General features: G+C 49.7%; 2 protein-coding genes across 8 annotated transcripts in view; one reads left to right on the top strand and one right to left on the bottom strand.

Annotated features, from left to right (window-relative positions):
- Nucleotides 1-3,386: 3,386 nt before the first annotated feature.
- MARVELD3 (MARVEL domain containing 3) lies at nucleotides 3,387-10,247 on the top strand. Its single transcript, XM_075161437.1, has 5 exons — nucleotides 3,387-3,536; nucleotides 6,895-6,986; nucleotides 7,228-7,314; nucleotides 7,638-7,738; nucleotides 7,949-10,247. The coding sequence occupies exons 1-5, from the start codon at nucleotides 3,387-3,389 to the stop codon at nucleotides 8,557-8,559; spliced, it is 1,041 nt and encodes a 346-aa protein (XP_075017538.1). The 3' UTR covers nucleotides 8,560-10,247.
- PHLPP2 (PH domain and leucine rich repeat protein phosphatase 2) overlaps nucleotides 10,137-14,599 on the bottom strand; it is a 39,324-nt gene continuing 34,861 nt past the window's right edge. For all 7 annotated transcript variants that reach the window (XM_075161727.1, XM_075161729.1, XM_075161728.1 and 4 more), the window contains one exon: nucleotides 10,137-14,450. In XM_075161727.1, coding sequence (XP_075017828.1) covers nucleotides 13,311-14,450 — 1,140 coding nt within the window. In that variant the 3' untranslated portion in view covers nucleotides 10,137-13,310. The remainder of the gene's footprint in view (nucleotides 14,451-14,599) is intronic.

Here is a 14,599-nt window from a genome sequence, read left to right as displayed (position 1 = left end):
AAAGTCCTGCAAATTCTTGCCCATGAAATAAGCCCCAAAACTGGGCGTTGGGACTGTATTGTTTAGCCATTGGCTCACAGAGAGGGCTGCTCTCCCCACCCAAAAACGCCCTCTCCTCCCCATTGCAACTGTGTTCACTTCAAACACCTGGAACATGCCTGCACATTAACTCTTTCTGGGGTCAGCCTAGGGGGACAGGAACACAGCTTGGCTTCCTAGAGACCCTGGGCTGCCACCCTTTTGCACCACTTCCCTCAGTCCTCAAAGACTGCAGGGGACGAATCTGCACAGAGTCCACGTATTCCAGCCCTAGCACCTTGTAATGCACCAAGAGTGGATTGATGGACCCCAAAGCCTGTGGAAAGCATCAGTATGACCTCAAAGGCTCTGGGCTCCCAATGTACCAGCTGAGAAGGGACAGTTTGTGGCATCATTACAGTCAGGAGATATCTTCCTCCATAGGCTGAAGGGAGGCAGGCACTTCCCTAGCCGATGTCTTGGAGGCACCAAGACCTAAAGGGTTAAAGGAAGCTCAAGTTGCCATGGGTTTGGGGTTTTTTTTCGTTTTTCTTTGTTTTTTTTTTTGGTTGCTGCAAGGCCCAAGCAAACTCGTAATTTTGGCAGCTTAACAGAAATGATGCAATTCTTCCCTCTCTGATGGTACTGCAAAGCACAGATGACACCATTCCCAGAAGGCCCTTTTTGGCTAAGTGATGTGAAATCTATGCCTTCTTGTCCCTTGACACCTGCACCCTCCCGTCTTCCAAGGGCTTCTCCAAGTCTTCCCTTACTGCCTTGGCAGCAAATGGCCAGAAATCAAAGAGTTGGTCAGGGACAAGAGGGATCCTGTTAATCTTCTTGCAAACAGACTGCTGACGCCTTCATTGCAGAGGCTAGTGGTGACTGTGATTTTTGCCTGTTCACATTCGCTCCCGCGTGGGAGGAGGAAGAACCACTTGCGCTCAACTCATGCTCACTACACCACCAGCAATAAGGCTGCACCTCCCCAGGTGGTGCAGTGGTCCCTTCCCTTAGCGTTGGGGCTGGGGTGACGCTGCTGGGGAGTCATGACCTGCCGTCAATCACAGTGCTGCAATGGGCACTGCTGGGGCTGCAATGGAGGCCAGGGACTTGGGGTTGGAGGCAGGCTGGGAGGTGGTGGGGTACAGCCAGCGGGTCCAGCCAGGCTCCCCAGCCCCAACCTGGCTGGCAGGCCGCCCACAACAGCCACGCCCCGGGGGCTTTGGACCAGGAATAGCACCTTTCAAAAATACTTCACAAAGAAATGTCTTGTATTGAAGCTGCTTGGACTCTCTTCTGCTGAGAGCTGCACAGTTCCAGGCTATTTTCTCTCTTCTTTTTACTGAAGCCTGACACGAGCGACCTTCAGAAGTTCATGCAGGCCCTCTCCAAGCACCTATGAGTTATTTTCTCGCTTCCCCCAGCTGGCCCCATCTCTTGCCATGCTGCAGCCCTGCCAGGGTTAAATGTGGCATTGGGAGGCCTCAAGGACGATGCTGCACGTTCTGCCTAGCAACAACCCTGAAGCTGATGCAACTGGAGCTCTACCTGTAATACTGCACACAGCAGTGGGGTTCAGGGGAGGGCATGGTGGAAGCCTGCTGCCAAGAGGGGGAAAAAATGTGGCTTTAGAGACATAGGTAGACCCAGTTACATAAGGCTGAGAACCTGGCCAGAAGCGGGGGGAGGACAGTGGTGTACAATGGGGTCAGTGGGTTTCTCGTGCTATTACTATGCCTTTCTCCTCTCTGCATGACTCCAGTCCTTCTCTGGATGCTCTCACACGGGGTCTACAGCCCCCCCCCCAACCTTGTGGTGCACAGAGCCTCCCAGGGCTGAAGCATGAGTACACAGCTCAGCACTTCATATTCTACAAATATGGCCAAGCCACCCTTTGTATGGTGCGGTGAAAGAGGTGGCCGTACGCTGCAGGATGCATTTCTGCCAGCAAGGCAGCTGGCTGTCTTGACTGTCAGGACCTCTGTACCCCACTAGCCCTGACTAGTTTCCCTCCCTGCAGTTTGCTGCTCTGTCTCAGCAGCTCTCTCCCACAGTCATCTTGTGGCACACCTCTTCAGCTCCCTCTTTCTTGTGTGGCTTGAGCAATTGATTTTTGTCTCTTCCCAGTGGGAGGAGAAACTGGTGATGGCTTTAATTTTTTTTGGTACTGCCTTGCTCTGGTACCAGGACTGCCCAGTGTCCTGTTTCTATGAACAGAGGCCAAGCCAGCAAGAGCAAGTAGTTCCCTCTTCCAGGACCAGTCCCAGTTACAAAACAGGACTGACAAATGGCTGCTTGGGTGGATGGAGCACAGGTTCAAGCATCACTGCACTGACAAACCTGTGTCTCTGTTAGGCTGCAGGTAGGACATGCACCAGTAGAGTTTTGCCCATGTGCCCTGCACCCCCATTCAGGGTGACTTGCTCCAGGGACAGACACCCAGCTGGTACTCTGCACAAACATCCACCAGGGTCAATTACAAATCACTTTGCTAATTACTTCCTCACATTTTACTTTTAGTTTCAGCAATTTCTGTCTGCTCCTTTCTGACACTGGTACAGTCCCAACCAGTTCAGGGCTGGTATCCACAAATAGGCATGTAACCTAATCTCTGTTTGGTCTCTGCATTTCCAGTTGAATCAACTGGATGATCAACTGCCAGACAGATGGCACAATCAATACGGAATACACAATCAAAGCCAGTAACCGAGTGACTCAAAAATATACAGTAGCTATTTTATCTATCTGCCTGTACTTAGGATCAATTTTGATTTGATCGCAGAAATAAAAATCTGAGAGACATTAAAAGGCAAATTGCACTAGAGATGCCTCATTCTGGAAAAGTAGCCTGTGTACAGCAAGCGGTTCATGGGGTGCTCTTGCTACCTGTGTGGGCTGGGCTTTGGAAAGGAGACCACTGGCATCTGGGGCCTGTCTGATCTCTGGACTTCTTTTGAAAGTGGAACAAGGTGGCTCACACCGTGCACAAATGCAGGGTGTTGCAGTAGGGACAGTGATACTCTGTCTTGGCTCCTGGTTAGAGCTCTCTTCTGCAGGCCCTGGGCCAGGCTGATAACAGCTGCATTAATACACCCGCCTTAATGAGTGCTATCTCCTACAATTGCAATTTCCGTCTGTCAGGAAAACTAGGGAATGCAAAAAATCAAATGCTTTCATGACCATGGCATCTTGTGGGCCTCCCACAATACCAGGCAAATGCAGTGCTGCAACCTGATACCAGCTGTGCTGGGCAATCCAGATTGCTCTCCCCAGCCATCTACCATTGCAGCACTGGGGAGGGGAAGGAGTCCAGCAGCTATGAGGGCCCTTGCACGCTCAGCCTGGACACTAAGTCCCTTGCAAGCATGCTGAGAGACACAGAGTTGCACTCCAAGTTTGTGGAGTTGGAAGCACTGCTGAGCTACAGGCCCAACAGCCATAATGAAAGACTTGCAAGCCCTGTTACAGATGCTGAGAGGAACGCTCCACAAAGTGTGAGCGTTAGCGGCTCCTGGGTACAGGCACAGTGAAGAGAAACACTTTGTTCAGCCTTGTATTTTGCTTACATCCAGGTAAACATTATGTAAGTGCATACCCTGTGTTTGAGTTATGACATCAGAGACTTGAGCTGTTGCTGCCCCCTTGATGGCCTTGAAGCCACAGGGACAATGACCAACCAATGGGGATGGGATGGAAAAGGGCATGGTGGCTTTGCGAGGCAAGGTGACACCATGAGCTTGCAGTGAGTGGGGTGGGCAGCACCAGGCACCTCCTTCTCTCAGAGCACAGACAGGCCAGCCCCTCTGATGACTGAATTTGAGCCCCAGTGATGGAAGCCCACCATCTGCCCAACCAATCTGCTCCAGCAACAACTGCTTATCTCCTTACAAAGTGGTGGAGTCAGTGTGTGGGGGAGAAGTATTGTCTTTTTTGGGGGGTGCCTAAATCACATCCCTTTTGCTTCAAGCTAAGCTCACTGCTTCCTGACCATAACAACAGCAGGTAGGGAGAACAAAATATTCCCTTCCTCTTGACAGCAGCTTTTTACAAGTTTGCAACTTCTTAAGCCGCCTCCCTATTAACACGCTTGCAAGTTGTTAACAGACACCTGTTCTGTCAAATGAGAGGACTGGGATCAATCTTTTTCTCATAGATTGAAGTTCTAGAGCTTTCTTTTGCTTTCCTCTGGCTCCCCTCCAGCTGATCCAGTGGCCTCTGGAAACACAGTGTGCAAGACTGGAGGCCTAACCAGCGCTGAAGGGGGGGCAGAAGAATTTCTTCACGTGTCCTACATGTGACGTTCCTGTTTATACACCCTTGCAATGTTAGTTTTTTTCGCAACAGGATGACATTGTGGACTTGAGTTCAGTTTGTCATTCACCATAACCTCCAGTTCTTTTCTGTAGCACTGCTGCATCGTCATCGTGCTGCGCTCATTGTTCCCGTGATTGATTATTTATGTGGGACAGTCAATAAATCTGGCTGTGGTATTCAGCAGTGATTGTGCTGCAGCTCCCAGATGCCTCACACTGGAGAAATGTGAGGCAGTACATGACTTGCTCCTTCTGCTTCACCCTCCAAGTTCCCAGGGAGGGCACTGAACCAGGTCAGAGCTCTTGGCCCATGGCAAGCCAGGCCAGGCCCTCCCCTCCCCTTAGTGCAGTAATGACATCAGGAGCAGCCAGAAACAGAAGAGCCAGAAAAAAAAAAAACACAACAAAAAAAAGAGAAGCCAAAACAGAGGTGAAGATTAATATTGGCCTCCTCAGCTTCCTGTTGCTCTCTTCTGCTGACTTCTACTTGTTGCAGTGAGCATAGGAACCCAGAAGACGATGCTGACCAAGCTCAGCTGTGGTACTTTGAGCAGGAGTGAAGTGAGGCAAAGCTTTTTTTTAACAATTCTCAATATAGCAACAGAAATGGAATAAGATTGACTCAGTTCTACAATGCCTTCAAGTTTGTACCTCACTTGTTAGCAGCAAACACTCTAGTAAAACACTGAATGCATCACCAAATCAACAGAGCAGTGCTTCACAGCTCTGTCTTTGAACAAGTAATTCCAGCACGTCACAAATTCCAAAGAAAGCTTCAGCTCAGGTTGCTGGATGACCAGCAGCAACATTTCGCATAAGAAACACTTATTTCATCCCTTCTTGTGACTCGATTACTCAACTTAGTTGTTCATGTCCCTTTCATGGCAGTTAAAAGCTCTACTGAACAAAATGGCACTGCCCATGATCCTAAAATTATACAGAGGGTTGCTAAAGCTTTTAAGCTTATCCTACGCATGGCAGCAAAGAGGCCTGGGTTCTGGCACATGAACATGAGTGATGCAACATATGCACACCAAAGGTGTGTGCAACAGCCTCACTACTGAGCATCTGCACTATCTCCAAAGCCCTTGTCCTAAGCTCCCTATGGTCTTCCCATTTCCAAACTTACAATCATCATACAACTCCTGTCACCTCTATCTGAACTGGGGATTGAACAAAGAGTTCTTTTGCTTCTCTCTTACCCCCAAACTAAGTAAATTTTAAGATGAGTTTTCAGATCTCCTGTCCTTCGTGGAGTCAGGCGAAATGTTGAGGAGAGTGTTTTCCTACAGTACTGAGGTGCAGAAGTACTGCAGTTTATAGGCTTCTCACGGTATCAATCTATAGGGTTGTTGCTGTTGCTCCTGCAAGGACAGAAGGGTGAAGCAATCTTACCGTTGCCACCAATCTTACAGGTGGAGGAAATGTATTTCTGCATCTTAGTGACAAATTTGGACCTCTCAGGGCACATATTGAGATACTGTGTCTGAGACCTCATGGTGTAATCCTGTTTCCCTAAAAATCTGTTTTCCTAAATGTAACAAAAGTATTTCTTTCCAATGCTAAAGCTTTTCCAGGCAGCGTTTGGTCAAACTCTTGCATAAAAGAATTCACTCTGGCTGTGGAGTTTTCTATGCTTCGTTCTGTGTTTCCAAATTTTCCCGCTGTTCATTTTTTTCCCCCGATACAGCGCCTTTCCTGAATCAGCTCTGCCCTTACCAGCCCTGAGAAATGCTGACACTTCTGCATGGGTGAGATCTTGGGCACTTGCCTTCACTCCAGCCAACACGAATAATCAAAGGAGCAATTCATCGCCTCCTCTGCAGCAAGGTGATGGCTGTGCTCAGCAACCTCCTGGGACGGGATGGAAGCCAATTCCACTGGGCAGCAGGACATTATTGTGCATCGAAATGGAGCAGCCAGGAAAAAGGTCACATCATAGTGTCTGCAGTGGCTTCCAGCAAACAGACACAGAAGAGGTCTATTTGGTTCTGTATGGATAAATGTAAGGTAATGCATCTAAAGAAAATTACCTCAACATGGCCTGCAGAGTGCTGAACTGGAACCTGGCAGTTGCACTGCAGGACAGATCCCAAGGTGTTGGTGACTGTCCTCTGGAGACACGGGCTCTGCATGCCAGGGCAGCCGGAGAAGCAACAAAATGCTATGCATTGCCAGGAGAAGCTCAGGACAAGGCAGAGGCAATCATTCTGCTGTGATATAAACCCCTCGTGCACTCATGTCTTGAGTGCTGCATGGAGGTCTGGTCACCACATCATAAGATGGATTTAGGGGAGTTAGGGAAGGTCCAAAGAAGGACAGCTGATACAACAAAGGGAATGGTGCCACTGCTGTGCGAGGAGAGACTAAAAAGGCTGGGACTTGGGTTTGAGAAGGGACCAGAGGGGCAGGACTCAGGTTTACAGAGGCGCGAGATGGCAGACAAGCTGAGTGCAGAACACTTTTACCAAAACCCACAGCACAGGAAAAAGTGGCACTTGTGAAAATTAGTCAGTGCTCAGTTTCCAATAGGTACAAACAAGTACTTGGTACACGGCAGGTGGGGGAACTTCAGGACCTTATCGCCACAAGCGGTTGTGGGGATAGCGTCCGTGTGAACGGAAAGGGCGTGAGCACACCCGTGGACAACAGGTCCGTCAACAGGCGCGGAAGGGAGCGGGCGGCGACGTGCCCTCTTAACACCTCCCTCAGGCGGGGCAGGGCCCGGCCACGGCCGCAGCTGTTCACCGCCCTTGGGAGGACCCCGGCGGGGCTGAGGCGAGCCCCGAGCGGAGGGGACAGAGGACGCCCCAGACCGCGGCGCGACCCCACATCGCGCCGGCAGTAGCCCCGAGTCAGACCCCCGCGGCCTGGCTTGGCCCTCCGCCCCCAGCGCCGGAGGAGCGGGGCCACGCCGGGCCATGGCGGAGCGGAGCAGCCCCCGCGCCCCACGGACGGGACGCACCGGGGCGGGCGGGCGGTGAGGGGGGGCAGGCAGGCGGCCGTGAGGGGCCCGGGCGGGGGGCGGGCGGGCGGCTGTGGGGGGCCTGGGCGGGAGACGAGACGGGCCGGGGCGGGCAGGTGGCCGTGAGGGGCCCGGGCGGGGGACGGGATGGGGCGGGCAGCCGGCCCTGGGGGTCCTGAGCGGGGGTCGGGCCGGGGCGGGCAGGTGGCCATGAGGGGCCCGGGCTGGGGCGGGCAGGCGGCCGTGAGAGGCCTGGGCGGGGGACGGGGCCGGGGCGGGCAGGAGGCCGTGAGGGGCTCGGGCGGGTCGCTGCTATCCCCGCCGCCGTCTCCCATCAGCGCCGTGCCTGGACCAGGGCCGGAGGGGCCGCCGGGAAGCCGCGCCGCCGCGCCGCAGCTGCTGGAGTGCCATCGCTGCCGGTACCTGCGCACGGGCAGGGGTGAGCGGGGCGGGAGGGGGCCCGCGGGGCCGCCGCGGTGGCTGCGGGAGCCGCTTCCTTTGTCCCGCTGGAGCAGGCTGCCCGGCCCGGCTTCCCCTCCGGGGCCCCCTCGCCCGGCCCGGGGAGAGGCTCCTTCCCGGCCGCCAGACCGCTCGGGCTCGGCGGCCCTCTGCTCCGGCCGCAGACCCACCTTCGCCCTTCCCCTTCCAGCCTGCTGCCAGATGGTGGAAGCGCTGCTCGCCGTGCTGATCCTGGTCTGCAGCTCCGTGTCCTACGGCTCGACGGGCGGCTACACGGGCCTTCCCAGCCTGGGGGGCATCTACTACTACCAGTACGGCGGGGCTTACAGTGGCTTTAGTGGAGCAGATGGGGAAAAAGCCCAGCAGCTTGACCAGCATTTCTGCCTACTAAAGCTGCCGATTGCAAGGGCAGCAATGGCCGTGGGAGGGTGTCTCCTTGTCTTCCCTTGCGTTCTTATTTTGGTTGGTGTTGTACGGTTACCGTGGCATTTCCCAGTATGGCTGCTTCTGGAATGTATCCTGGACATAGTGATTGCAACTGGCATAGTGCCTGCTCTGTACTATTTCTTCCATTTTCTGCTGGGGGTTTATAATTCATCAGTGTGCAAAGAGAGAGAGCAGCTTTATCAAAGCAAAGGCTATCAGGACTTTAGGTGCAGCCTGCATGGGGCAGAGATTGCTGCTGGCCTCTCGGGCTGCATAGCTGTCCTGGCGTACCTGCTTAGTGCAGGCCTAGCTGTCAGGGGGTACAGAACAGTTCACAAACTGAAACAGAAGCCAGTACAATTATACGAGCTTTAGAATGATTCCTCTGCTCCAGTAATGATCACGATTTTTGCCAGCCTCCTTACTGAGACAAAGCAGTACGCTTTTCCTTGCTTCTGGGCAGTGCATCCTTAATGCTGCAGCAGAGCACACACTGAGAGAGTATAGCTCTAAATATGGCAGAGTCAAGCTGTTCCTAACCTGAATTTGCATTATCAAATTATTTAGACAAAGTTAGTCTGATGGATTGTCATCTGGTGGCTGTCTCTTAGTAGAGATGACTGTCCTGTAGTTGACGAGCTAAGCTGCCCGCTTCACAGGTAGCCTCTCCATCCCCTCTGTCAGGTGTCTTGTTCTCCTCCAAGGAGGTCTTGCTACAAGTACCACTACTACACACTTCCACTGATGAACAGCTTTCTGTAGCTGAAACTGATTTTACAAAGGGCATGTGACTGTTCACTGAGAACAGAGCTCTTAAAAATGAGTGAGGCCCGTGGTTGTGGCAGCTAATGATTGCTTTCTTGTAGGTCTCTTGGAACTAACAGGACAGTTTGAACGTGGCATTCATAGAGCCATCCAAGAATCCTGAAGGAAACTTGCAAAATGATGAATACACTCAGCCTAATTTGTGACACAATGCCTTTTCAAACTCTCCTGGAGAGGGCACATTTTTGTTTGAAATGGTCTTTTATATAACTTTAAGCAAAACAACAGTTTTGCTTAAAAAGGTGCCCTGCGTTGGGATAATCAGACAAAAGCTTTAAGGGCTCAGATAGGTGGTTTAAGATAGAAGTATATTGTTTTCAAAATACATTTTTAATGTACAAGTTGGGGAAATGAGATGCTGCTCTTGTATTATTTATTAAAAAAAAGGTGAAATTTAAATTTCCTATAAAAATTGAAAAGAAAAGTAGCACTAGAATCACAAAATCATGCCTCAGAATGAAATCTCACTTCAAAGCAGTGCCCTCTATGTGCATTGTCCATATGAAGATGGAACCATCACTGGTCTGACAGACCACTTCTGCCCACATATAAAAAAACCCCAAAACCCAAAACACAAAACTAAACATACCAGAAACACGCTTTATCTTGGATATATCTCCAGTTTCACTGGCACCAGTGACTAAATCCTCACAATTACCAAAACCGTGGAACGTTGTTGGAACTAGAGATACAAAAGTAAACCAAATGCTAAATAGGAACACACCAGGTATTCTGGGGTTTGATTTCTCCTCCCTTTTAGTCACTAGATGCATTGAGTGTTTCAGTGTAGGGATTTATGTGGACAGTCCACTGTGGTTCTATTTCTTTTAATGATTCTGTATTTCCTGCTTGCTGCAGCTACTTCTAGAGAGCTGTACAGTACTATTTAGAGCCAAGTTCCCAGGGCAGGATTCCTCTGGCAGGATACAGAAAGCTGTCTAATAATTGGTATTACAAATTCCACCTGCACAGTGTTCTACAAGTGGCTTTTGTATGGAAGGCTGATGAGTGAAGCAGCACACAGAATTCAATGAAGGAGACCCTACAGCACAGCTACTGCTAACCACAGCTATGTTTGACTGGGATATTGCACAAATTCCCTCCAGCGCAGTAACGGAACCAGAATATATAGTTAGATGAAAGTAAAAATCTTTATTGCTAAGTCAGCTGAAAAATTGATGCAAAAATATTCTTCCTTCCTGAACTGCTCTATAGATCTGAATAAAGAATCAATGGAATAGCGTTTTCCAGCAATCTTATGTTATTTGCCTCTCCAAAGCAATACAAACATAGGCCTCAGTGCTCAAGGTGCATTCATTGGACAACCTACTCCCATACATGATAGCAAGTCTGTTAACAAATGGGACATTCTTAGTGAAGTGGCTCTGTGGAGACGATGTATCTGTGCAAGAATCACATGAAAAATCAGGGAAGAGATTAGAGAACACGAAGAGAACTGGGAAAACACTTTCTATCCCCTGCTATGAGTCCTTCACGAGACTTGCGCATTCATACCTGTTCCACCTACAGCAGTGCTCCTAGGGAGCTTGAAATCTAAGGTGGTGTTAATAAGTAAGGTGAGGAAGACAAAGGAGAAGCTTGCTGCCTCTAGGGAGGGAGGAAAAGAAAAGGCGGTGGTGGAGGGAAGCACTCAGGCTGCGCTGCCCAGAGTACGACAGTTTATAATACGAGCTTAAGCAGAGAAAGCCATGGACTCTACCTAGTGTAAGAGAACAAGCCATGTTCTGCCATGACAGTTCATACCCATAGAAAATAGCAGCTGGCTGTATTAAACGTCCTTTCTGCTTCAAAACCAGAAATGGCACTGGAGAAAAAGGCTAAGTAGGAATTCCTTGCATTCTATTCTGCCACTACTGTGAAGAGGAGCAGCTCAGAAATCTGCATGCTCCATTGCAGAGCTTTATTCTACTTAGTCCTTCCCCACCGAGCTAGGTAGAGCCATTCATGACTAACTCCCTGTGGCAATGCCAACTCTCCATGCAATGCTACTGGTTCAGACTGGGAAGGACACACTGGATTTTCCACATCAGTGCAACAGAGACTTGATTTGCATTAACATCTGCCACTCTCCTAGTCTGATTCAGAAAGAAGAGTGTCTGCATCAGTCCCATACTGAACAGAGGCTGCTTTGCAGCTCTGTCAGGTATCAGAAAGTGTTGGGCTGGGCACAGATATTTGGTAAAATTATCACCAGTGACAGAATTAAAAATTACAGTCAAATACACTGGGATGAGCGTACTTATATGAAGAGAACATGAAAGAGGTTTGGGGTTTAGTTTTTGAATCTTTTCTGCTGTTACTTCTCTGTCTAAGGGATTCAAATGCTGCTGTTTCTGTGATTCTAAGAATTAGCTTTTCTCTCCATGTCCAAATGAAAAAGGCATTTAAACAGCCAAAATTTGTCAGAGTTTAAACTTTGGAAAAAGGTGGGTTGTTTCATGATTACATTGTAACTAGCACAAGGTACATCCTAAAATGTTGCTCCCTCATGCATGGTAAAAATAAATTTTTTTCCTAGTGAGAAGAAAGTCAAGGTGCTTTGAAATCTCAGTAAAACTCCATTAGGTTTTGTCAAAAGATCTATATTGACAGAATCCCACAAGTAGTCTGCACAGTATTTCCTTCTGAGCAAGGCATGAATTTGATCCAAAAATGTACAACTCAAGCCCTTCAGAGCTCTTGAGAAGAAACTTTCAAGTTTTCTTCATAAATACAGTTGACAAAGAAGAAAAGGCACTAGCCCACATTACAGTCAGGGTTATTGCACCACTGACATGACCGGGGCAGCTGCTGTCCAGCTCTCTGCCAGCTGAGGAAGACTGATCTGCACGCTACAGGGACAGTGGTCTTTTCACAACCCTTACACAAGATGATGACATAGGCAGCCAACTTATACCCTGCACCAAAAATCGTAATGGAAACATAATGCATCTGCCGAGTGCAGACTGGACAATTCACTATTAGTGGGACTGTTTCAAACATCTTTTCCAGTGCTGATAAAGATGTTATTAAGGTGAAAAGTTCTATTTTTCCTTTTGCATTGAAAGCTAAGCAGAAACAAATATGCTTTCACCTTGTTTGTGGCCAAATTGGGCATGTACCATGAAATGCAGGTTGCTGTGGATCTGGAATATGACTCCTGTTTTCAGAGGCAAGCAAAGATGCTGTAGCTGACAGTGCAGAGGTTTATGTTGGTGGAACAGAGCACTGAAAGCTTCCCTAGCATATGACGGGCGGCCTCTCTGCTCACTAGCCTTAGAGTGGCATACCATTACTTACAACTTGGTTTCTTCTGAGACTGAGTACCTCACTGAAATAAGCATGAGCTCCGGGTTTCATCCCATGTTTTCTGGGTACAGGAAGCCTCTACTGTGAAGCATCCATGATGGAGGGGGCCAAGCTGCTGCTGAGCTGGATCTGTGCTCTGCAGCTAGAAGCACTAGCTCTACACATTACCTTAATCAACCAGTCCAGAGCTGATCTTTCCTATGCTCCATGTAAAATGCATCAGTATCAGCTGCATCAGTATCAGCTTATCACTCAGCTGTGTATTTTCTCATCCTGCATAGGCTGATCTCATCATAACCCTCACTCTACCCTGCACCAGTGCTCATCAGAACACTGGTACCCAGAGTCCTCCACTGCCCTAACAACATCCATTGGGAAAAGCCCACACCACACCTGCTGTGGAGTGCTCTCTCCCCTAACTCTAAATAATAAAGTGCTGGGCTGAAGGGGAGCAGAACAGCTTAAGTGCAATCAATAAAAGTGCTTGCAATTAATGTAGGAAACCATTCTTGGGTCAGCTTCATTGCAACTGGCTGTATTCTTTCAAGGAATAACAAAGTCAGATGCTGGGAGGGCGGGCTGCATTAGAAATATTCACAGGACTCCAAACACTGAACATCGCCCCCTCAGCAGCTTCCTTACCCGCCCTCCCACATATGCCAGCCCCTTTCCTGCAGAGCTGCAGAACCTCAGGGTTCAAGGAGTTACAGGCAGGTGTTGGAACACCTGCCTTCTTCCTAGTGGTTGCACAATTTCCAGACAATCCCTAACACAGAGCTCAGCTGCTGGTCTGAGCGCTCATAGAACAACTGAGACTCTACAGTGAAAAGTGGACAGCCCAGACCTTAGCACTCTCAATTCTTCCTTGACTCCATTAAGGAAGCAGCAGATGCCTGTATGCCTTGCAGATCCCAGCTCCCCTTGGAGGGCAAGACAGCCCTTATGGGACGGAGCTTCCTGGGACAGACAATGTGGGAGCAGTACTTGTAGGGTTACAAAGCTGTGTCAAACTCCTCTGGCAGAGATGCTGCATGTTCCTCTTTCTTTTCCTGATCTGCTCCATTCTCCTGGTGCTGCTTCATTTGTTCCTTCACTTCCTCCTCTAGATCAGGTGGCACCACAAATTGATCCTCTGGCTCCATCTGGGATGGAGCAGCAAAATAGCCGGTCTTCTTCTTGGGTGCCTCTGTGGCTACTTCGATGAGGTTGAGGCTCTCCTCCAAGGGCACTATGGAGCCATTGGAAAGCTTCTTTCCATAGAGACAGCATGTGGAAAGAGATTTTTGCAGTTCACACTTTTCCTTGACCCATCTCCGCACAGTGTTGCTGTTTACACTGTTCTGTCTCCGAATGATGAGGACAAGGCCAGAGTCATCCTCTGGCCCGGGAGCAGAGGAGCTGTACTCTGCAGCAGGAGGTTCAAACTCCAGGTCCTTTCCTTTGCAGCAGTGGATGTCCACCTCTACCTCCACTTTACTGCCATTTGTCATGACACCTTCCACAGGCTGCTCATCATCGCTATCCAGACCATTGTCAGACTGGTTGCTAGAGAAGGTGGCACTGGAAGGTTGGCGCTGAAAGATGCTTGAGGAGGGCACAGGATGTAGGCTGCAACGTCGCTCTTGTCGTGGTAGCAAACTGCCATCAAGACCAACAGCATTGTGTTCATCTGAAGCAGTAGAGCCCACCTCACTGCTAACCTCAGAAGCAGACAGTTCACTGCTGAACTCTGAAGCAATTCCACTGCTAGATGAAGGAGTTGTTGGCTTGGTGGTGGTGGAACTAAATCCCCCAGGACCTGGCAGAGTGAGGCCATGCATCTCACATGTGCAGCTGTCCTCACTGATGTTCAGACACACCACCATTGCACCTACATTGTCTTGGCAACCATAGCTTTGGGCTAAAGTGCAGAGTTTCTTTGCAGCAGCTAGCGGGTCATGTAGGTGGCGCACGGCTGAGACAGCCTCTGTATAAGAAAGGTGTTCCCAGAGAGCTTTGTTCCCTAGAAGTAGCAGCTCATCTTGTACAGTCAGTGGAATGGAATTGACATGTGGTTTGGGCAGGATCCAAGGATGCAAGTATGTGCACCCCAGCATCCGAGTACAGCAAGTCACACCATTGACCTTATTGTCCTGCAGACAAGAGAAACAAGACAGTAGCGTTAGATGTGCTATTAGATCATTTGGAGAGCAGTCTTTCCCCTGCCCATAGACTGGTTTGGAGCCTTGAGAAATGCCAGAGCACAGCTACAGTATAGGAGAAAGGGATCCAGGTCCAGGTA

The sequence above is a fragment of the Calonectris borealis genome, chromosome 12, assembly GCF_964195595.1.
Source record: "Calonectris borealis chromosome 12, bCalBor7.hap1.2, whole genome shotgun sequence".
Taxonomy (NCBI): Eukaryota; Metazoa; Chordata; class Aves; order Procellariiformes; family Procellariidae; genus Calonectris; species Calonectris borealis.
Note: the sequence above shows the minus strand (reverse complement) of the source record. Positions and strands in the feature narration are given on the sequence as shown.